The 24,147-nt window shown below is 41.5% G+C and overlaps 1 protein-coding gene across 1 annotated transcript in view; it reads left to right on the plus strand.

The window, feature by feature from the left end:
• The window catches only part of gnai1 (guanine nucleotide binding protein (G protein), alpha inhibiting activity polypeptide 1), a 41,940-nt gene that overhangs the window by 445 nt on the left and 17,348 nt on the right, over nt 1–24,147 (plus strand). Inside the window, exons 1-3 of the mRNA XM_017707587.2 lie at nt 1–76; nt 21,158–21,200; nt 21,294–21,435. The exon at nt 1–76 is cut by the window's left edge and continues 445 nt beyond it. Of these exons, the coding sequence (XP_017563076.1) occupies nt 1–76; nt 21,158–21,200; nt 21,294–21,435 (261 nt within the window). The remainder of the gene's footprint in view (nt 77–21,157; nt 21,201–21,293; nt 21,436–24,147) is intronic.

The raw sequence follows: 24,147 nt of genomic DNA on the forward strand, positions 1-24,147 counted from the left end.
CGCAGCAAGATGATCGACCGCAACCTGCGGGACGATGGAGAAAAGGCGGCGCGCGAGGTGAAGCTACTGCTACTGGGTAAGAGAAAGAAAGAGAGTGGGGGGCTTTAAATACAACACACTGGAAACAGGGAGGGGGCTAGGATACACACTGGAGGTGTAACGGAGCTTCAGGGGCAACAAAACACGCTGGGTGGGTAGACTGGAGGGCTCCGTCATAATACAGACTGGAGGGGTGTGTTGTTGGGGGCGGCTCATACAGACTGGATGAGCAATAGAACACACTCTGGGGCAACATGACACACACACACACACAATAGAATAGGCTCAGTGGGTTATAATAAAGACTGGAGGGGGCGTAAAATACATGCTGAAAAAGGGGTTAGGGGGTAATACAGACTGGATGAGCAATAGAACACACACAGGGGCAACATGACACACACAACAGAACAGACTCTGTAGGTTATAGTAAAGGTGCAGCAGTAACTCATACTGGAAAAGGATGGTAGATAATGAAACAGACGGAAAGGGTTAGGGGTAATAAAGACTAGGGGGGGCAGTAGTAATACATACCAGAAAAGAGACGGTGGATAATAAGACAGACTGAAAAAGATAAGGGCAATAAAGACTGAAGGGGGGCAGTAATACTACATACTGAAAAAGGGATGGTAGATAATAGACTGGACAGGTTAGGGGTAGTAAAGGGAGGGACAAGTAGTACAGACTCAGTAGGTGATAATGCACACATGAGCAGGGCTGTAACAATACATACTGGAAAAGTGGGAAGGGGTATTAATACAGACTGAAGGAGTAAGGAGGTATTACATCTTAGAAGGGCTATAAAACTCATGTAGAGAACATACACAGGAGCAATAGAACAGACTCAGTGGATTATAGTAAACACTGGAGGGGGCAGTAATAATACACACCGGAATAGTGGGAGGTGGGTAATAACACAGGCTAGAATAGAGCAGACTGGTCAGTACAGACTGGAAAAGCTGCAATTCAGAGATTACAGACCGTAGGTAATAAAACACACACACAGGGGCAATAGATTGACCCTGGAAGGTTATAATACAGACTGATGAGGGCATTAATACTACATACTGGAAAAGCAGGGTGGGATAGTAATACAGACTGGATAAGTGTGGGGGGCGGGGGGTAACAGAGGTGGAACAGGTGGAAAACAGAGGGGTAACAAAATAAATTGGGTGATAATATAATAACTCGCAATAGACTGGAGGGAGCAGAAATAACAGATTGGAAAATCGGGGGGGGGGGGGGGGGGGGGGGATTAACGTCTATAGCAGGTGGAGAATAATAAAGACTGGACAGACAATAGAGCACACACATGACAGTAGAGCAGATTCAGTGGTTGATAATACAGACTGCAGAGGAGCTACAATAATACAGAATGGAAGAAGTGGGGTAATAATACAGAATGGAGAGGAGGGGGTATCATACAGACGCATGATAGTACAGAGTATGGAGGGTTAAAATAGTACAGATTGGGGTGATACAGAGCTTCAGGTGCAGCAAAATGCACTGGGGTAATAATACAAACTGTAAAAAGGCAGGGAGGGTTAATAAAATAGACTGGTGTGACAATCGAACACACTCAGTGGTGACAGAACACAGTCAGGGCAGTAGAAGGCACAGGACAGGTAATAATTCACACTGGACTGGACTGTAGTAATAAAGAATGGAAAATAGGGGTTAATAATAGACAGTATAATGGCAGTATTAGGACACACACAGGATCAATAGAACAGACTAAGTGGTAAATGATACAGATTGGAATTAGAACTCATGCAGAGGCAATAGAACACACACAGGGTCAATAGAACACACACAGGGTCAATATAATATACACAGGGGCAATAAGACAGAAAAGTTGGCTTGTCAGGTTGTTGTGCCTGCATAACACACGTATACGTCCTCGCAATACACATAGACTCTGTCTCTGTCTCTCTCTCTCTCTCTCTCTCTCTCTCTCTCTCTCTCTCTCTCTCTCCCTCTCTCCCCCTGTCTCTCTCTCTCTCTCTCTCTTTTTCTCTGTGTGTCTCTCTCTCTCCCCATCTCTCCGTGTCTCTCTCTCTCTCTCTCTCTCTCTCTCTCTCTCTCTCTCTCTCTCTGCACAGCTGATCTGATAGTTGGCCCACAGCTCCATTCATTGCCATTACTGTTCTGTTCATTGTTCATCTTTGTCACTGGTGTTCTGGCGGTTGAGAATTGAGAAAGCAAACAGAACAGAGGTCAGGAGCAAAAATGAAATGAGAAAATGAGAATCACACAGGCGTATCCTGAGCAAAAACAGCATTTTCTCGCCCCCCGGTGAGTCAACATGGTTGAGAGCACACACACCATCCAAACAGATGGCAGCTAGAGGCCTGCCAAAAGCCCCACATCACTGCACATCCTGCTGCAGAGAGGGCCTACAGGTTTCCCCTCTTACACCATCAGAGAAGCTATGGGTTACTCAAGAGGAAACAGCCTTCCTTTCGCAGCTACATGAGTTTTAATGGGATGTTTAAATAGGCGGAAATGTGTTTTTTAAATGGATCAGTGAGGTCAAGCTTTTGGTGGGCGTTTGTTGCTTTCTCAGAGCTGTCTTTGCTGAAACCTTGATGTTGTTAGTGTGCCTAGCTATTAGATTAGAAGTCGCTTTCTGTCATGCTGTCAGGTCTTTACAGCATCAGCTATTTTAACAATTTTAACAATTTTTTACTTTGACTAAGTAAAATAATGTTTGACTAAGATGACAAATAATGGAAGCTAATACTCATTGTGTGAACTGCATACCTAAATCATCAACTTGCCTCAGACCATCTGATTTTTCAACATTTCTGCTTAATTCAATGTTTAAGATGAATTCAGTGGTTTTGTTGTGAAATGGTTCATTGTAGAGAAATGTACTGACCTATTGTTATCGGTGGTGGTGATAGGAACCAGGGGTCACAATGTCTATAACGCAAATATAGACATTTTATTTACTATCCAAAACCACCAGTGGACCATCACGTCTACTGAGTATGTAATATGTAATATGTAATATGTAATGTTGATAAAGTTAAAAAAGTGATAAAACTGACAATATTTTTTTTGCTTTACCTAAGAACCTTTTCAAAACTATCAGGCAGTGTATTCAGAATCATTTCATGTAAAAACCTTCTGTGTAGCTGTTAAATTCTTCAGACGTCTGGGTTCTATCACCACCGCAATGAACATTTCTGACTTAAGTTTTTATAGAGCAGCAAATTTCATGTCAAACCACTCTGAATGAGTTTGTTTACATTTAGTTTATTTAGACATGCAGAAACTACCATTCAGAAATCTCAAATAGGCTTCCTTACATTGTTCCTGACAGTGTTATTTATAAACATGAATAAAAGTACAGATACAGTTCAGGCTTGAAGATGGTTGCGACTAATGTTTTCAGCATTCTTTCGTCCATGTTTGTAGATAACAGTCTGACACACAGTGTAAGAAACCAGAGAAGCAAGTTCGTCTAGGGTTTACTCAACACTGTTTCACATAAATGTATGACAAACCAAAAACCATGTACTGCTGTTTGTACCAGGTTGAACACATCAGTATGAACTGGTAATGGAGGGTAAAGGAAACAGCTTATTTTAACCTTTTAACAGCTGTTCCTATTTCTCATCATCACTGTAATGATCTGTAAAGTGTTCTGTTTTGATGTTTTGCTGTAGGTCTATTTAACTTCAAAAAAGATAGAAACAGTGTCACTGCATTTTTACTCTTTCGAGCAACAAATCAAAAGATCATTTCAAGCAAAGTGAAGTGTGACGACAGATAAAAAGGAATGTAATCTGTCTCTGCTCATGGTTCCTAATTGCTCAAAATGATAATAAAAACTTGATTAGTTGCGTATGTTGCTCCTAGAAAAAAATGTAAGAAGGTTGTCGTTCATTCACCCTCTCGTCTAGAATATCTCCTTGACAGTTCTTCTGACCATTGGAACTTAGTTGAGATAGTTATTAGCATACTTCTTAGTTGGGGTAGTAGTCGACAGTGCCAATGGTGAGTTCAGAATGGCAAATTTTGGTTTATGGTAATGGTAGGAGGGTGATGTTCCAACGACGTAACTAAGATGAAGTGTACTAGTTGGTGCTTGGCATCATAACTTTAGTGGCATCTCTGGGGCCTAATGTTTGCTGGCTACCCCATCGCTAATTCCTTGTATTTATAGATCTTTAGAGTTTAGAGGATTTTACTGCTCTGGGTGTGAATCGTCTTAAGAGTCTTTAGAGTTGGATTGTGCAGCTCTGGTTATGGACTGTTCTTATAGATTTGTAGAGTTGGATGTTAGCTGGTCTTGTAGACCTTTGAGTTGGAATGCACAGATCTGCATGTGAGCTTTTCTAGATCCTTTGAGCTTAATTGTACAACTGGGTTGTACTACTCTAGATGTGGAATGTTCTCTGAGATCTTTACAGTTGGATTGTACAGCTCTGGATGTGAACTGTTCTCTAAGATCTTTAGAGTAGGATTGTACAGCTCTGGAAGTGAGCAATTCTTCTAGACATCTTTAGATCTGAATTGTATAACTAGATGCAAGCTGTTCTTGTAGATCTTTAGAGCTGGGTTGTACAACTCTAAATGTGAGGTGTTCATATGGATCTTCAGAACTGGATCACACAGCTCTGCATCTGGACTATTCTCTAAGATCTTTACAGTTGGATTGTACAGCTCTGGATTTGGACTGTTCCCATAGATCTGTAGAGCTGGGTTGTACACATCTAGGTGTGAGCTGTTTTTGCAGATCTGCAGAGTTGGATTGTACAACGCTAGACGTAAGCTGTTTATGTAGACCTTTGAGTTGGATTGCACAGAACTGGTTGGTAACTATTATAGATCCTTAGAGTTGGATTGTATATCTTTAGAGCTGAGTTGTGGATGTGAGCTGTTACACATCTTTAGAGTTGGTTTGCTCTGAATGTGGGCTGACAGTAACAATTTGTTTGTCCTCTAATTTGCTCAACCAGCTATTTGACTATCTGAAGAGTTGCCCCACACAGTCTCCTATTGGCTGACACATAGGTACGTTCTGAGAGTATATTCTATAAGAGGTTCAACTGTAGTGGACTTTTTTTTAAGGGAATGTGATTTTCTCATTTTCATGAGTTGGTTTCTGTTGTCTGTCAACAAACCTTCATATTGAAATCAATAGCTAGAGGTGCATTTTGATTGATGCAGAATGTCCTTGCGCATGCAGCCCAATTCTTAATTGTGTAGTGCAGTCACTCTGACCTCACTGCTCCTTGATCTGACAAAGTCTTGGTTACTAAGACCGTCTCGTTTTTCTCTTACTCTCCCTTTGTCACATACATGTGTTAGCCTGTTCAAATTACCTAATTCAGAGATAACAGGGACAGAGAAAGGAAGTGAAGAACTGTAAGATGATCTTACCTAGTAACACACACACACACAATTAAATATGGAGCGCTTCTGAGCTGAGCTGAACTATACATACAGCCTTACAAAGTCACACCTGAGTAGCATTTTTTATCATTACTCTGATTAAACAAATTAACAAATAAGCAAATACATATTTAATTTGCACTTTTAAATGCTCACTCCGAAAATATCACAGTGCATCCATCAATAAAGAAAACCTCGTAGTCTCTGAGTGGACCACCAGTGACATGTTCGGTTTTTTAGGGTTAATGGACTAATCTAGCTATTGTGCTTGCTTCTATTCCCATGCTTTTGCAACCACATTTATTCATAGTTCCATTTGGGTTACAGGTGATAGATTCATTTATGGTGCAGTGAAAGTAAACATAATCCATCCATCCATCCATCCATTTTCTAAACCGCTTCTCCGTCAGGGTCGCGGGGGGTGCCGGAGCCTATCCCAGCAGTCTTCGGGCGAGAGGCAGGATACACCCTGGACAGGTCGCCAGTCCATCACAGGGCAGACAGACAGACACAGACAGTCACTCACACATTCACACCTAGGGGCAATGTAACATGTCCAATTGGCCTGACTGCATGTCTTTGGACTGTGGGAGGAAACCGGAGAACCCGGAGGAAACCCACGCAGACACGGGGAGAACATGCAAACTCCACACAGAGAGGACCTCAGTCGCCCGGCCGGGGAATCGAACCCAGGCCCTCCTTGCTGTGAGGCGACAGCGCTACCCACCACACCACCGTGCCGCCCCAGTAAACATAATTAAACACAAAAATAACATTTTTCTTCAAATGGTAACGCATAGTTATTCTGTGTTTAACTCACATATATAGTAATTATGGTGTGTGCAAAAGTTAGGACACCATTCCAGTTGTCTCAAAGTCTCAGAACTCAGTTTATTTGTTAGGTCTTAAGTGATTTTCATTAGGAACTGTCAGCTATTGACAATTCCAGAGTGTAATAAATTCTTTGACTCTTCAAACCTTATGCTGAATCTTATGTCAGCATAAGGCTGAAGGCTGTAAAATGATATCAAAACACATCTAGTTCTCTTTTTCCACTACCCAAAATGTCATTCAGAAATGGCAGTTAAGTGGAACTGTGAAAGTCAGGGCAAGACCTGGAATTTCATTACAAATGTAAAAGCCTGAAGGCTGCAAAACATCTAAATAAGCCAGATTCATTTTTGGAAAGACTTTCTATTGACTAAAATGGAACTCTTTAGCCATAATCATCAAAGGTGTATTTGGAGTTAAAAGGAGCAGCATTTGATGAAAAGAACAGCGTGCAAACTGTTCAGCATGTGGGTGGTGACTATTATTCTTTGAGGCTGTGTGAAGGGAAGTAGAACAGGAGACATTCCACGGTAGAGGGGAGAATGGACTCCTCTAAATATCTGCAAATTCTGGAAGCAAATGTGACCCAGTCAGTCAAGAAGCTGACTGTGTAGCTAAAGTGTTTGGAATCACCCTCACAGTCTCCTGACTTGACATTAATCAATAATCTGTACCAAAGTTCACATTTGAACTAACATATCAGATAAAAGTGCAAGCTGGGAATTCTCTCTGGATAACAGGTTGCTGTTGGGCAGTGTGAGAAAATCTTTCTGGATTAGACATCTGGTCCTCAATGCAGGGCTGTGTGTGTGTGTGTGTGTGTGTGTGTGTGGATGTGTGTGGGTCTGGGTGTGTAAGCTTACTGAGCCTAATGTTGCAGCACTAATGTTCCTGATTCTGCAACTGTAAGACATTTTGAGCTGAAACACTCCAAACATACCACATCCTTTTTTAGAGCTCTGTCTGATGCAGAAACAATATAGCCTTTAAATAGTTTGGCCAAATCCCAAACATGGTCAGTCAGACATGTTTGGTCTCTGATTTTTGTTTGTTTAGTTTTGCTCTGAATCATCGAGATATCACACACTCGCCTCAAAACCAGAGTTGATAAATAACCTCAAAAAGACTTGCTTATGTAATTTCCACCTCTGTATGACTGTTATCTATAGACATGGACAACAGTACAGACAGCATTCATGCTTCAAGGTGGCTACTACTGTTTTTGGCCATGTGACACATTATTGGCATTTTCTGGCCAAAACACTGCTATAACTGGAAGACTGTGAAGCAGTGTCTTAAAGGGAAAAAGGATCTTAGTGCATCAGAATTAAGATGTTTCATAGGTTTAATTTTTCTTTGCTTCTAATTGCATTTTGTGTTGTGTGTTAGAGAGAAAAGAGAGTTGTAGATATTGAATCTAAACATGAGTGAAGCTTGCGAGAGCCTGTGTGTGTGTGTGTGTGTGTGTGTGTGTGTGTGTGTGTGTGTGTGTGTGTGTGTGAGAAAGCCCCACCCTGTTGTCCTTAGAGAAGGCCTTTGATGTTTTTAGCTGCCTGATGATATCAGCAGAGTGAACAGGCGGACACAGATCCCTGCAAAAATTGCCCTCTGAAAACACACACACACACACACACACACACACACACACACACACACACACACACACACACACACACACACAGTACAGGTGCTGTATTGCTGTAGGGAGATTTATGTTTAGTGGAACTGCACCTTTTCAGTTGCTTGAAAAGTCACTTTTCCTCTTTGTCATCACAAATAGTGTTTTTACCTAAAACACCAGACAGATCAACACTATCCTTTAGGTTATGAATGAGTTTTGGGTTTTTTCACTCATTATTTGTCCAGTGTGTTTGTTGTATGTATAAAAAATTAATTAATCAATTAATAGATTAAATTTGGTCATGTTTATTATGTTTTTAAGCATTCGTTTAATTAATTACCCATCAAACTCTATGGGTCTGCATGTGGGTCCACACTTCAATTACTGACACTCATATCAACAACTTTACAAATTAGATTCACAGTAATTACTGAAAAATGTATAATAAATAGGGAATAATTCATAATACTCACTGAAAAAATCATGTTACTTACTGAATGATTAACAGAAGCTTCTGAATAGCTTTATAAAACATTATGTATTATAAAGTGTTATGTATACCATATAATACCTTATAAATGCTTTTAAAATGCACTATGAATACAAGATGTGTAAGAAGAGTTACCTTTAATTAAAACAGTTACTAATAATGCATAGTGATTACTGAATAATTCACAGTATTTACTGAAAAAGTCTTATTAGACACTGAATAATTCATAGTTACTAAATAATTCATTACAGTTACTGAAATATTCTTAGTAGTCACTGAATAATTCCTTGTGGCTACTGAACAATATATAGTGGTTACCAAATAGTTTGTAGCAGTTACTGAAAAATGTATGGTTACAAAAAAAATCATAGAAGTTACTGAACAGTGCCTAAAATTAATAAAAGAAGAGTAGGGTTCAAGGAGTAGTTCAGTAATTTAGTAGTTTTAGAAGGGCTTTCTGAGATTCTTTGTGGAAACAACAAGTAGACCCAATCAGCAGCAAGTGATTCTCAGCTGACCTTAGAACAACTGTGCTTTGGCCTTAGACTTAACTGCCCGCTATATCATTTGGAGGAAATAGATGCCTGTTGCTATGACTTTTATATTCAGAAAGATTATTTGAAAGTTTTTTTAAACAGAGTGACTTCAGAGAATGACAAACGCATTAAAGTGCAGTATAATATAGCCATGTATTATTAACCTAGTCTCAAATTATGTTCTCAATATGTAATTATATCATATTATACAACAATTCTACAATAAGCACAGTCATATGTTATAGTTTACAATGGTTTCTCTCTGTCTGTCTCTCCCTCTCATTCTACTTCTAAAACATTGGCAAGTAGCATTTTAGTGCCTTTAGTGCTATAGTTAGTATTTCATGATGCGATATCTATTGTGTTTTTTTGCATGATGAATTTTCAATAGAGGACTATACAAGAAATATCACACAAAGTGTCTAAACACAAAGTTTTTAAGAGAACATATGAAACCACTCCAGTTTGTCAGTATGAATAATAGAGCTGTATTCCAAAATCTTCACTGCAGCCGAGAAATGTTGTAGAAAGTCCTCATTAGCATTAGCATCAATTATGTCATGCAAAATGGTGCAGTGTACCAACATTTTGTGTTATATTAAATTCTGTTTAAAGATTTGAAACAAGCATGTTTGACAAATATGGAAAAATAGAAGCAATCAGGAGGGGACCAAAACTTCACAGCATCGTAGACTGCTTTTCCCTACTGTATTTGAAGGCTCCTTCTCACATCTAATGTTCATGATCCACATGAACCAAGTGGTGGCAGTATGGCTTCTATTGTTTCATGTATGTAAAATATTTGTGTTATATGATCCATACAGTTATTCTGATTCATTGTAATACAGTACAGGAAGTGTGCTCTGTAATGCCACAGTTCTTAAATTTAACTGATGATCAATTGTCTTATTAATGATTGCACTACAGGAAATGTAGGGGGCAATGTGGCTTCTATTGTTTCATTTAAAATCTCTCTATAATGTTAAAATGATTCACACAGTTATTCTAACCTATTGAAATAAAATGTTTTTGCTGTTGTCACATTTAATGTTTCAGATCATCCAGCTAATTTTAGTATAAGATAAAGTAACAACAAAAGTAAACACAAAATGCAGCTTCTAAGTGATCCAGTCTTAGAGATCATCTAGATGTTTTTGGGGAAATATATGGCAAGACTTTGTATTCTTTTTAGTTAGCAATTATTTGATCTTTGCAACTCTTTCATGGATGCCATTTTGCCCAGCATCATTTTTATTGTGGAATATCATGTACATTGCTCTTAACTAAGGCCTGCAGTTCTTTAGATGTTTATCTGGGTTCTTTTGTGACCTTCTGAATGAGTCGTCTATAAAATTTTGGTAGGCCGGTCACTCCTAAGAAGGTTCACCACTGTTCCAGATTTTCTCCATTTGTGGTTCACTGGGGTCCCATAGCCTTAGCAGTGGCTTTGTAACCCTTTCCAGACTGGTAGATTTCAGTGACTTTGTTTTGCATCTGTTTTTGAATTTCTTTAGTGTGTGGCATTGTGTGCTGCTTTTTGAGACCTTTTAGCCTGCTTTGCATTCTCAGACAGGTTCTGGCGATTAAGAGATTTTCAGATTCAACAGGTCTGGCAATAATCATGCCTGGGTGTGGTTAGTGAAATTGAACCCAATAGTCAATTGAATTTGGTTAACTGGTTGATTTAGTAGTTAAGGGGGTGATTACTTTTTCACATAGGGGCAAGTAGAGCTTAACAGCATTTTGCCTTTAATAAATGAAATCATTTAAATGCAGCATTTTGACTGATTTTCAAAGTAATTTGGTGATGCGAAACATTCAAGTGTGACAAGTATGCAAAAATAAAAGAAAATTGTGAGGGGGCAAATATTTTTTCACAGCCCTGTGTAAGGGGTGAGATGGCTTCTGTTGTTTTGTATACTTCTGTAATATTGTCTGTGTATTGTGTGTGTTTTGTCTGTGTATTGTCTATGCTGGTTTGTCTGTGTATTGTCTGTGCTGGTTTGTCTGTGTATTGTCTGTGCTGCTTTGCCTGTGTATTGTCTGTGCTGGTTTGTCTGTGTATTGTCTGTGCTGGTTTGTCTGTGTATTGTCTATGCTGGTTTGTCTGTGTATTTTCTATGCTGGTCTGTCTGTGCTGGTTTGTCTGTGTATTGTCTATGCTGGTTTGTCTGTGTATTGTCTGTGCTGGTTTGTCTGTGTATTGTCTGTGCTGCTTTGCCTGTGTATTGTCTGTGCTGGTTTGTCTGTGTATTGTCTATGCTGGTTTGTCTGTGTATTGTCTATGCTGGTTTGTCTGTGTATTGTCTATGCTGGTCTGTCTGTGCTGGTTTGTCTGTGTATTGTCTATGCTGGTTTATCTGTGTATTGTCTGTGTTGGTTTGTTTGTGTATTGTCTGTGCTGGTTTGTCTGTGCTGGTTTGTCTGTGTATTGTCTATGCTGGTTTGTCTGTGTATTGTCTATGCTGGTTTATCTGTGTATTGTCTGTGTTGGTTTGTTTGTGTATTGTCTGTGCTGGTTTGTCTGTGCTGGTTTGTCTGTGTATTGTCTATGCTGGTTTATCTGTGTATTGTCTGTGTTGGTTTGTCTGTGTATTGTCTGTGCTGGTTTGTCTGTGTATTGTCTGTGCTGGTTTGTCTGTGTATTGTCTATGCTGGTTTGTCTGTGTATTGTGTATGCTGGTTTGTCTGTGTATTGTGTATGCTGGTTCGTCTGTGTATTGCCTGTGCTGGTTTGTCTGTGTATTGTCTGTGCTGGTTTGTCTGTGTATTGTCTGTGCTGGTTTCTCTGTGTATTGTCTATGCTGTTTTGTCTGTGTATTGTCTATGCTGGTTTGTCTGTGTATTGTCTGTGCTGGTTTGTCTGTGTATTGTCTATGCTGGTTTGTCTGTGTATTGTCTATGCTGGTTTATCTGTGTATTGTCTGTGTTGGTTTGTTTGTGTATTGCCTGTGCTGGTTTGTCTGTGGTGGTTTGTCTGTGTATTGTCTGTGGTGGTTTGTCTGTGTATTGTCTGTGTTGGTTTGTTTGTGTATTGTCTGTGCTGGTTTGTCTGTGTATTGTCTGTGCTGGATTGTCTGTGTATTGTCTGTGTTGGTTTGTTTGTGTATTGTCTGTGCTGGTTTGTCTGTGTATTGTCTATGCTGGTTTCTCTGTGTATTGTCTATGCTGGTTTGTCTGTGTATTGTCTATGCTGGTTTGTCTGTGTATTGTCTGTGCTGGTTTGTCTGTGTATTGTCTGTGCTGGTTTGTCTGTGTATTGTTTATGCTGGTTTGTCTGTGTATTGTCTGTGCTGGTTTGTCTGTGTATTGTCTATGCTGGTTTGTCTGTGTATTGTCTGTGCTGGTTTCTCTGTGTATTGTCTGTGCTGGTTTCTCTGTGTATTGTCTGTGCTGGTTTGTCTGTGTATTGTCTGTGCTGGTTTCTCTGTGTATTGTCTATGCTGGTTTGTCTGTGTATTGTCTGTGCTGGTTTGTCTGTGCTGGTTTGTCTATGTATTGTCTATGCTGGTTTATCTGTGTATTGTCTGTGTTGGTTTGTGTATTGTCTGTGCTGGTTTGTCTGTGGTGGTTTGTCTGTGTATTGTCTGTGGTGGTTTGTCTGTGTATTGTCTGTGCTGGTTTCTCTGTGTATTGTCTATGCTAGTTTGTCTGTGTATTGTCTGTGCTGGTTTGTCTGTGTATTGTCTGTGCTGGTTTCTCTGTGTATTGTCTATGCTGGTTTGTCTGTGTATTGTCTATGCTGGTTTGTCTGTGTATTGTCTGTGCTGGTCTGTCTGTGCTGGTTTGTCTGTGTATTGTCTATGCTGGTTTGTCTGTGTATTGTCTATGCTGGTTTGTCTGTGTATTGTCTGTGCTGGTTTGTTTGTGTATTGTCTGTGCTGGTTTGTCTGTGTATTGTGTATGCTGGTTCGTCTGTGTATTGCCTGTGCTGGTTTGTCTGTGTATTGTCTGTGCTGGTTTCTCTGTGTATTGTCTATGCTGTTTTGTCTGTGTATTGTCTATGCTGGTTTGTCTGTGTATTGTCTATGCTGGTTTGTCTGTGTATTGTCTGTGCTGGTTTGTCTGTGTATTGTCTGTGCTGGTTTGTCTGTGTATTGTCTGTGCTGGTTCGTCTGTGTATTGTCTGTGCTGGTTTGTCTGTGTATTGTCTGTGCTGGTTTGTCTGTGTATTGTCTGTGCTGGTTTGTTTGTGTATTGTCTGTGCTGGTTTCTCTGTGTATTGTCTATGCTGTTTTCTCTGTGTATTGTCTATGCTGGTTTGTCTGTGTATTGTCTGTGCTGGTTCGTCTGTGTATTGTCTGTGCTGGTTTCTCTGTGTATTGTCTATGCTGGTTTCTCTGTGTATTGTCTATGCTGTTTTCTCTGTGTATTGTCTATGCTGGTTTCTCTGTGTATTGTCTATGCTGTTTTCTCTGTGTATTGTCTATGCTGGTTTGTCTGTGTATTGTCTGTGCTGGTTTGTCTGTGTATTGTCTGTGCTGGTTTGTCTGTGTATTGTCTGTGCTGGTTTGTCTGTGTATTGTCTGTGCTGGTTCGTCTGTGTATTGTCTGTGCTGGTTTGTCTGTGTATTGTCTGTGCTGGTTTGTCTGTGTATTGTCTGTGCTGGTTTCTCTGTGTATTGTCTATGCTGGTTTCTCTGTGTATTGTCTATGCTGGTTTGTCTGTGTATTGTCTGTGCTGGTTCGTCTGTGTATTGTCTGTGCTGGTTGTTTTGCTGCTTCATGCTCTGATAAAACAAGTCCTTTTCCAACATGCCTATTTTCCTCTCAGTGTGAGATTGCAGTATTTTCTCTGTTCTGTTGGGTTTGCGTCTTTAGAGACCTGAGGCTTGTTTCCGTATTCAAAAACACTTTAGTGGAAATTAGGGCTGTGTTTTGTTTTTCTTTTCCGCAGCGGGTGTTGCTGTACTTCTAACAGCTGATAACAGAGGTTAAAATCTCTCTCTCTCTCTCTCTCTCTCTCTCTCTCTCTCTCTCTGTCTCTCTCTTTCTCTCTCTCTCTCTTTCTCCCTTTGTTTCTTTCTGTATTTCAAGTTTAGCAGTGCTTTATTTGCAAGAACATTACAAGTTACATGCTTGTAATATTCTTGCAAAATTTTCAAAGCAATTAAAAATCAATGGCATGATATCACTTTTCTTCTCCAGTACCAATAATGACCCCTTGATTATCCATATTGACACCATATTTTTCCTTTGATCTAAAATATTTAAAATGAGCTGCTTTAATAGAAACACTTTTCCTATGATGGCCTTGTCTATCTAAGTAAGCTATCATAGTGAAACTACTCTAATAATATAAAACCACATGGGATGAAACACACAGCTAACAACATTACATCATTGGATCGAATTCAGCATTTCATCAAATGCTGACACAAACTTGAGAAACAAAGAACAAGTTAGAGTGAAAATAATAGAAATAAACAACTAAATGTGTTCCTAGATTTTTTTCATTTAATTTTTTTCCAGGATTTATCTGTACTGAAACATTACATACTGAAGGCATTTTCACAACACACAGTGTACAGTGCATGTCATGAAATAGTTTTTCTGGGGCTTGCTGCCGTAATTTAATCTGAAACTTAACAACTGTCTCATTACGTTAAAACAACTGTCTCGTTACAAACTGCATTGGCTGTTTCATACAAGAAATAGTGTTTAGTTAAAATAAATAATAATATCTTTATTTGTGCCCAGTTGTTCTCTCTCTTGTCCAACACTGGTGTCTTCTGCAGTTTTTCTCCTAACTGCATCGACACTGACATATAGAATGATGGGATATGTGAGGCAGTGAATGATACATCAATGCTGCCTTAAAACAAACGGCTGAATGGAGGAGCCTCAGCAGGCAGCATTTTGTACAGAGATTCAATTCGGACATGACTGTCTGCCTTCCTGCCTCAGAATACACACTAGGCAGCGTTTGTTACATTTCAAACACAGCCATCTCCATGTTTTGCCCACTTTTGTAGCTTCTGTTGTGAGGCTGGACAAGCTTTACAGCATGCTGAGGAAGCTCCTGTTCAGCCTCATGAGTTTAAGTTATATAGAGTTGATACTTCATGTTGAATTTCCTGTTTAAAATCTTGTGCTACCTAGACAGTGTTGTTGAAGCTAATTGAGACTATGTATTTGGAAACAACAACAAATTAACCAACATGTTAATGTTGTTGCAGTTTCTCATTAGGTTGAATAGGGTTTTTACCAGCGTTCTGCAAAGCTTGTCCAACCTCACAATAACAGCTAGGAAAGAACCCTCTTTTTAGGTGGACCGCCTGTCTAAATATTTGTTTCCTTATAAAACATGCAGATGGTCAGTGTTCTAGCAATGTTAACAATGCGTGGTATGTGCTCATGTAATTTATCTGCTCTACTATACTAATACATTGTCATATCACCCACCCCCAGTATGAGAGTGATATTCTAAGGCTGTGTTGATAAAATGCTTGTACAGACACAGCATCCAAGAGTGCTTGAGAGATTGATTCAGCCTTTTATATGTACACACACAAAATGTCATTAGTCCAAGATGTTTGAGTGCTGTACATCTGTCTTTGTTGGATGAAAGGAGCATGGGGAAGTATACTCCCTGTAAGTGGAGCTATTGAGGTGTAGCAACGGTGAGACAGAAAGAGAAAGAGAGCTGCCACTGACCAAGTGAAGCTGTTTCAGAGAAAGCAGAGATAGGCCTTGTGTGTATTAGTCTCAGGGGTTGTCTTTGCACTAGACAAATGTAAGCTGCCATCTAGAGCCATCTATTTAGAGGGACAATCAAATGAAGTGTAGTAGAGAAATACAAAAAAAGGGAGGATAGCAGAAATTTTGCTGCTTCACTCCCAGTGCTAACTTTTTTTTTTTTCAGTTTTTTCAGCGCTGCACAGGCTCGGAACATTGAGTGAAATGTTGGCATTAATGCTAATAAGGTTGCTCTGGTGTTGGGATCCATCCATCCATCATCTTCCGCTTCTCCGGGGTTCGGGTCGCGGGGGCAGCATCCTAAGCAATGAGGCCCAGACCTCCCTTTCCCCAGCCACTTCCACTAGCTCTCCAAGGGGGATTCCGAGGCGCTCCCAGGCCAGCTGGGCGATATAGTCACGTCAGCGTGTCCTGGGTCTTCCCCGGGGTCTCCTCCCGGGTGGACTTGCCTGTGACACCTCCCAAGGGAGGCATCCAGGAGGCATCCTAACAAGATGCCTGAACCACCTCAACTGGCTCCTCTCGACGTGGAGATACTGGCTCAGCTCTTTCTTTACCACAACAGACCAGTAAAGAGCCCGCATCACTGCTGACCCAGCACCAATCCGCCTGTCAATCTCCCGCTCCCTTGTACCATCACTCGTGAACAAGACCCCAAGATAATTAAACTCCTCCACTTGAGGCAAGAGCCTATCCCCGACCCAGAGAGGGCTCTCCACCCTTTTCCGCCTGAGAACCATGGTCTTGGATTTAGAGGTACTGATTCTCATCCCGGCCGCTTCACACTCGGCTGCAAACCGATCCAGCGAAAGCTGAAGTTCACGGCCTGATGTCCCCAATAGGACCACATCATCTGCAAACAGCAGCGATGTGACCTTGAGGCCACCAAACCGGACACCCTCCATCCCCTGACTGCGCCTAGAAATTCTATCCATAAATATTATGAATAGAATCGGTGAGAAAGGGCAGCCCTGACGGAGTCCAACTCTCACTGGGAACGAGTCTGACTTACTGCCGGCTATGCGAACCAAACTCCAGCTTTGTTTGTACAAGGCCTGAATGGCTCGTACGCCTTCGGGTTGGGGAACGGGTCCTGACTGTTGTCTGTGCTTATGCACCGAACAGCAGTTCAGAATACCCAGCCTTCCAAGAGTCTTTGGGAGGGGTGCTTGAAAGTGCTCCTCCTGGAGACTCTATTGTCCTACTGGGGGACTTTAACGCTCACGTGGGCAATGACAGTGAGCCTGGAGGGGTGTGATTGGGAGGAACCCGCACTGCTCCTCCTGAATCCAAGGTTCGACTATAAGCCAGACTCTCTTCTCCAGTACCTCTGCATAGACCTTACCAGGGAGGCTGAGGAGTGTGATTCCCCTGTAGTTGGAACACACCCTCCAGTCCCCCTTTTTAAAAAGAGGCACTACCACCCCAGTCTGCCAATCCAGTGGCACCGCCCCCGATGTCCACGCAATGTTGAAAAGGCGTGTCAGCCAAGACAGCCCCACAACATCCAGAGCCTTGAGGAACTCGGGATGGATCTCATCCACCCCTGCAGCCCTGCCGCCAAGGAGCTTTAACTACCTTAGCAGCTTCTGCCTCAGTAATGGACAAGCCTATTCCCGTGTCCCCAGACTCTGCCTCCTCACTGGAGAACGTGTTGGTGGGATTGAGAAGGTCCTCAAAGTATTCCTTCCACCGCCCAATGACGTCTTCAGTCGAAGTCAGCAGCACACCATCTCCACTATATACAGTGCTAGTGGCACACTGCTTTCCCCTTCTGAGTCGCCTGACGGTTTGCCAGAATCTTTTCAGAGCCGACTTAAAGTCACTTTCCAAGGCCTCACCGAGCTCTTCCCACACCCGGGTTTTTGCCTTGGCAACGACTGAAGCCGCAGATCGTTTGGCCTGACGATACCTGCCAGCTGCCTCTGGTGTCCTACAGGCCAACCATGCCCGGTAGGACTCCTTCTTCAGCTTGACGGCATCTCTCACCTCGGGTGTCCACCACCAGGTTCGAGGATTACCGCCCCGACAGGCACCAACTACCTTGCGACCACAGATACAGTCAGCCGCTTCAACAATGGAGGAGCGGAACATGGCCCATTCTGAGTCAGTGTCCCTCACCTCCCCTGATATCTGGTCAAAGTTCTGACGGAGGTGTGAGTTGAAGATCAATCTGACAGGTTCTTCTGCCAGACGTTCCCAGCAAACCCTCACTATACGTTTGGGTTTGCCTGGTCTGGCCGGCATCTTCCCCCACCACCTGATCCAACTCACCACCAGGTGGTGATCAGTGACAGCTCAGCTCCTCTCTTTACCCGACTGTCCGAAACACATGGCCACAAGTCCGATGACACGACTACAAAGTCAATCATTGAACTGCGGCCTAGGGTGTCCGGTGCGATGTGCAGTTATGGACATCCTTGTGTTCAAACATGGTGTTCGTTATGGACAAACTGTGGTTTGCACAGAAGTCCAAAAACTGAACACCACTCCTCCCAATCACACCCCTCCAGGTCTTACTGTTGTTGCCCACGTGAGCGTTGAAGTCCCCCAGTAGGACAATCGAGCCTCCAGGAGGAGCACTTTCAAGCACCCCTCCCAAGGACTCTAGGAAGGCTGGGTATTCTGAACTGCTGTTCGGTGCATAAGCACAGACAACAGTCAGGACCCGTTCCCCAACCCGAAGGCGTAGGGAAGCTACCCTCTCGTCCACCAGGGAAAACCCCAACATACAGGCGCTGAGTCGAGGGGCTATGAGAAAGCCCACACCTGCCTGCCACAACTCACCATGGGCAACTCCAGAAAAGAATAAAGTCCAGCCCCTCTCAAGGAGATTGGACCCAGAGCCCAAGCTGTGTGTTGAGGTGAGCCCGACTATATCTAGCCGGTATCTCTCAACCTCGCGCACCAACTCAGGCTCCTTCCCCGCCAGTGAGGTAACGTTCCAAGTTCCAAAAGCCAGTTTCAGCAACCAAGGATCAGAACGCCAAGGCCCACGACTTCGGACACTGCCCGATTCACAATGCACCGAACCCCTACTACTGCCCCTCCCATCAGTGGTGGGTCGATGCGAGGGGGGACTCATGTAGCTCCTTCAGGCTGGGCCCAGCTGGGCACCATGAGTGAATGCCCGGCCACCAGACGCTCGCTGGCGAGCCCCTCCCCCAGGCCTGGCTCCAGGGTGGGGCCCCAGTAACCCTGATCCGGGCAGGGTACACAAGTCCTGCTTTCTTGTTTTCATAGGGGTGATTATGGATCACACTTAGTCTGGCCTGTCACCTAGGACCAGTTTGGCATGGGAGACCCGACCAGGAGCTTTTGCTCCAGACAACATAGCTCCTAGGATCATTCAAGCACACAAACCTCTCCACCACGATCAGGTGGTGATCCATGGAGACGTAGTGTTGGGATAATTTCTTTAAAAATAGAAATTCACACATTACACATTACTTCTCTCAAGATTTAATGGGATTACATTAGTGATCTCATTAATCAATACTGCTAGCATACCAATTTATCTCACTATATTGCCAATATTGTTTCTTCCAAGCATTATTTCATACAGAAAGCAAAATTATCTACTAATATAATGAAATAATAGCACCTGAAATTACTGAAGTAAAAATGTCTAGAAAATAGTGTTCTCAAAATGAGAAATTTTAGGCTTAAAACAATTTCAGGATATGTTTTTTGCACTGTAGACGGCTGCGTCATTTTTACATTTAGAAATGTAAAAATGTGGAGCTCCATTCCCATCCTTTGTCTAGAGCTCTAGCATCTAAATCTGCCCCATTTTGCATTATGTTCTGTCGCTACAAGCAATTTCTACATTTTTAAATGACAGCTCACCCATGGTTGTGTTTTCAGTGCATAGTTTTTTTTTGTCTGCTGACCTTGTGATTAGAATCTCAAGCATCCTCCATACCTAGAGATGTCCTGAGTCTGGCTGCACAAAAATAGTACCTCTCTCTCTCTCTCTCTCTCTCTCTATTTCTCTCTATTTCTCTCTCTCTCTGTCTCTGTCTTTCTCTCTATCTCTCTCTCAATCTCTCTCTGTCATTCTCTCTCTATGTCTTTCTCTGTCTTTCTCTCTCTTTATCTTTCTCTTTCTTTCTTTCTCTGTCTGTCTTTCTCTGGCTCTATCTTTCCCTCTCTCTGTCTTTCTCTCTCTATCTTTCTTTCTCTCTGTCTTTCTCTCTCTGTCTCTTTCTCTCCCTCTCTGTCTTTATCTCTCTCTTTCTGTCTCTCTATCTTTCTCTCCCTCTCTGTCTTTATCTCTCTTTCTCTTTCTTTCTTTCTCTCTCTCTGTCTGTCTCTCTCTCTCTCTCTCTCTGTCTGTCTCTCTCTCTCTCTCTCTCTCTCTTCCATTCATTCAAACATTTCACAAATTTTAAACAAACTTTTAAAAGTTTGGTAAGAGAGTGTTTCCATTAATCATGGTTTTAATGATGTGTTACATGTTTGTGATGTACAGCGCTCACAGTGTATGGCCTACACAGGTAGCATTTCAAGCTTTAGAAGCTCTCAGCAGAGCACATGGCTGTAGCTCAAACAGTTCAGAGATGCCAGACAGAACTTCAGCAGACCTTATAATTAGGGCTTAAGTTGCCGCCCCACTTCACTATCACCCACCAAACCCCTGCGAATGCCAGCAGGGCAAAAGACTCAGAGAAGATGTGGTGCCAAACACATGACTTTAGTTCCTGATAATTGTATATTTTATCAGCTCCACATACCATATAGTGCACTTTGTAGTTCTACAATTACAGACTGTAGTCCATCTGTATCTCTGCATACTTCATTTGCCTCCTTTCACTCTGTTCTTCAATGTTCAGGACCACCACAGAGCAGGTATTATTGGGTGGTGGATCATTCTCAGCACCACAGTGACGCTAACATGGTGGTGGTGTGTTAGTGTACATCAGACACAGCAGAACAGCAGAACAGTATCCTGTGGGCAGCATCCTGTGACCACTGAAGAAAGACTAGAGGATGACCAAAACAAACTGTGCAGTGATAAATGAGTTACTATCTCTGACTTTACATCTACAAGGTGGACTGACAAGGTAGGAGTGTCTAATAGAGTGGACAGTGAGTGGATACAGCGTTTAAGAACTCCACCAGCACTGCTGTGTCTGATCCACTCGTACCAGCACAGGATACATTAACACACCACCACCATGTTAGTGTTATTGCAGTGAGAATGGCCCACCATCCATGAAATACCTGCTCTGTGGTGGTCCTGTAAAGGTCTTGACCATTGAAGAACAGGGTGAAAGGGTGTTAATAAAGTCAAGGACAATTAGTGTAGGAGGAATTCCTAATAAAGTGCTCAGTGAGTGTACATGACAATATTAAATATTTTGGTATGTATTAAAATCAAACACAATAGTAATTGGAAATTGTTAAAATAGGATGAAATATACTTGGGGAAGTTATTGTTGATAATTATTGATAAATCGATAAGTGGTGCCAGCCCTGGTGTGTGTGCACTCAAATGTGCACATAAAACATTCACTCCCTCTCTCTGTCTGTCAGGTGCTGGCGAGTCTGGGAAGAGCACGATAGTGAAGCAAATGAAGTAAGTTGCTTTTGACTGTCTTGAAATCAGCTGTGAAATGTGCTGTCAAATGAGCTGTTTTTCTTACTCTCTCTCTCTCTCTCTCTCTTCTAGAATCATTCATGAGGCAGGTTACTCTGAGGAGGAGTGTAAGCAGTATAAAGCCGTGGTCTACAGCAACACCATCCAGTCTATCATCGCCATCATTCGCGCCATGGGCCGCCTCAAGATCGACTTCGGAGACCCAGCGAGAGCGGTGAGATGGAAGGAAGGCTGGGAGGATGAAAAAAGCAAAAATGTTCATAAATATATTGACAAGGCCTATTGTATGCCAGGGATGGCCGGCCTTTTTCTGGAGATCTTTAGCAATGTGTATGTGTGGAACGTATAAGTATTAGGTTTTCAAAATGGCTGATTTACACAGTGTTTCCCCCCCAAATGAACCCGATCAGCCAAGACATATTTGGCATCTGAAATTCTTCTTTATGCTTGCACTAGAGCTCTGAAACAAACATAAATAACAAGTATTGGAAGCTTATATCCAACCACTAAGAATCATGTGATCATCATGCCTGTATCATTGCACACTTATCTCATATTAAAATGAGTTGTACAAAAGCACAGTCACAGTCAGTTCAGGCTTCCAGACAGCAGCCTCTGCTGGTTTTAGTGTGATGTACTGTTGTCCATATTTATAAATAATAGTATGTCATAGAGTGTTAAGTCTATTGTAAATTATTTGCCTATATGGTTTCTGACAATGACAATGTAGACTTGTAGTTTATTTTTTATTATTTCTTATTATGTTAATTAGTAGAGTAAACACTTCCAGTAGACACAATCCTACACCAACATGAACATAGACCATTATAGCTGGTCACCAGCAAAACCAGCGTATGTTGTGTTGTGAATGCTGGTATGCAGCTGGTTTAGGTGGTCACTAAAGGTGGACCAGTTAAGCCAGCCCCAGATCAGCGCTAGACCCGCATAAACCATTTCAAACCATCTCAGTCTAGTTCTAGTTGCTCTACATTTACATTGCTGTACATTGTTACAGTGTGAAAATAAAGAAGCAAACCTCAGACAGCACATGTCTTGGCTGATCAGCTACATTGAGGATAAAGGGGGAAACGTTCAGTGGCTTGACCTGACTTCAGGCAAATGTCTGATGATTTAGGCATGCAGCTAGCAACATGCTAATTAGTGTACACAAGCTTCCATTACTTTATTTGCTTCTTCGTTTATCCATTCCCTTATTTTTGTATGTTTTCCTTCCAGTGAAATGGTAACACAAGCATAAGATTAATTCATCTATCATTCTATAAAAAACGATAAACTGTACTATTGTACAGGGATGAGTGTGTAAAACCGAGAGTAATAATCATGGTGTGTGGATGGTGCTGTGGATGGTGCTGATGCAGTGATGATTACGGTGTTGGTGTTTGTACTGAGGTGTGTTTCCTGGGGATGATGAAGCTGATTGGGAGCATTACTGGAGAAAGATGAAGAAGCTTATTGATGCTTATTTAGCAACAGTGACTTGCTTGCTAGGGAATTATCCTGCCTCTTTGCCAGAAAATAAATTATTCCTTTACAGATTTTTATTTATTTGTTGGCTTCGTGGCTTTGCACGAGAAAAGATGGTTCGAGTCACTGCAACCCTGCAACCCAGCAATGAGTAACTTGGAAATAAAAACAGATGCATCATGTTTCATAACCGGACTCGTTTTGCAATATCCACTTCCAGATAACTAAACCAGTTGGTTGCTTTAGTCATAAAGACTAAAGAAGAGAATGTAGAAGCTTCTGCGAAATTAAAACATTAGAATTAGAAAAACAGTGAAGCGAGCAAATAAATAAATAAATAAATAAACTGCAGGAATAGTTGAATAGATAGCTGGACAGACGAAGACATGAATGAATTTGGACAAGATCAGCGATCGTGTTTGTGTTAATGCTTTATCACTGTTCTCACTTAGCTTTATATGACTAAATTAGAAAACAAATAAGTGAATGAATTCATGAATGAACAAAATGAAGTGAATGGATGGATAGATAGAATAGTTGAAAAGTGAATGACTTTGGACTAGGTACACTGTTATAGCTGAATTAGAAAATAGTCAATGAATGAAGCTGTATAGGTGAACAAATAAACATACTTTTGAAAGGTGAGTGATCCTCTTTGTGTAAGCACCTCATTGTTGTTCTCAAAATGGTTGAACGAGAAGATAAATCGATGAATCAATAAATGAAGGGACAAAGAAGAGAGTTGAATGGATGGATACATAGCTGGATATGTAAATAAATGATTCAGTTTGGGGATGGTGGATGATCCTGCTTATTTTACTGCCCCATTAGAATTTCAGTTACACCAATAATTGACTTTGAAAAATAGTCAACAGATGAATGAATATTTGAATCAAAAGAAAGAATTGATGGGTTGAATGAATAGACAGATAGTTGGACAGGTGAAGAAATACATGACTTTGGACATGATGGATGATCTTGCTTGTGTTATCTCCTCCAGAAATACTGGTTAATTTTGAACTTATTATGTTAATTCATCAAATAACACATGACCATGACTTAGTAAGGCAATGGAACAAGATAATTAAGTAGTGGCCCTGATTTAGTAAGCCATGGGAATGACATCCTAATGTGTGGCCACAACTTAGTAAGGCGTGGGAACGAGATCCTTATGCATGTCCATGACTTTTTTGTTCCCACACTGTACTAAGTCATGGCCATGACTTAATTATCTCATTACCATGCCTTACTAAATCGTTAGAATCTCCTTTCCACATGTTAATAAGGGTGTGGTCACTATTTATTTAAATGGGATATCACCAGCCAGGCCTCCTTAGCATTCACAGAATGACCGAATAAATGAAGGAACCTAGCTGAAATGAACGAGGGTGCTAAGTAGATGGATAGATAGACCAATAGATGAATAAATGAATGAATATGA

The sequence above is a fragment of the Pygocentrus nattereri genome, chromosome 1 (assembly GCF_015220715.1).
Source record: "Pygocentrus nattereri isolate fPygNat1 chromosome 1, fPygNat1.pri, whole genome shotgun sequence".
Taxonomy (NCBI): domain Eukaryota; kingdom Metazoa; phylum Chordata; class Actinopteri; order Characiformes; family Serrasalmidae; genus Pygocentrus; species Pygocentrus nattereri.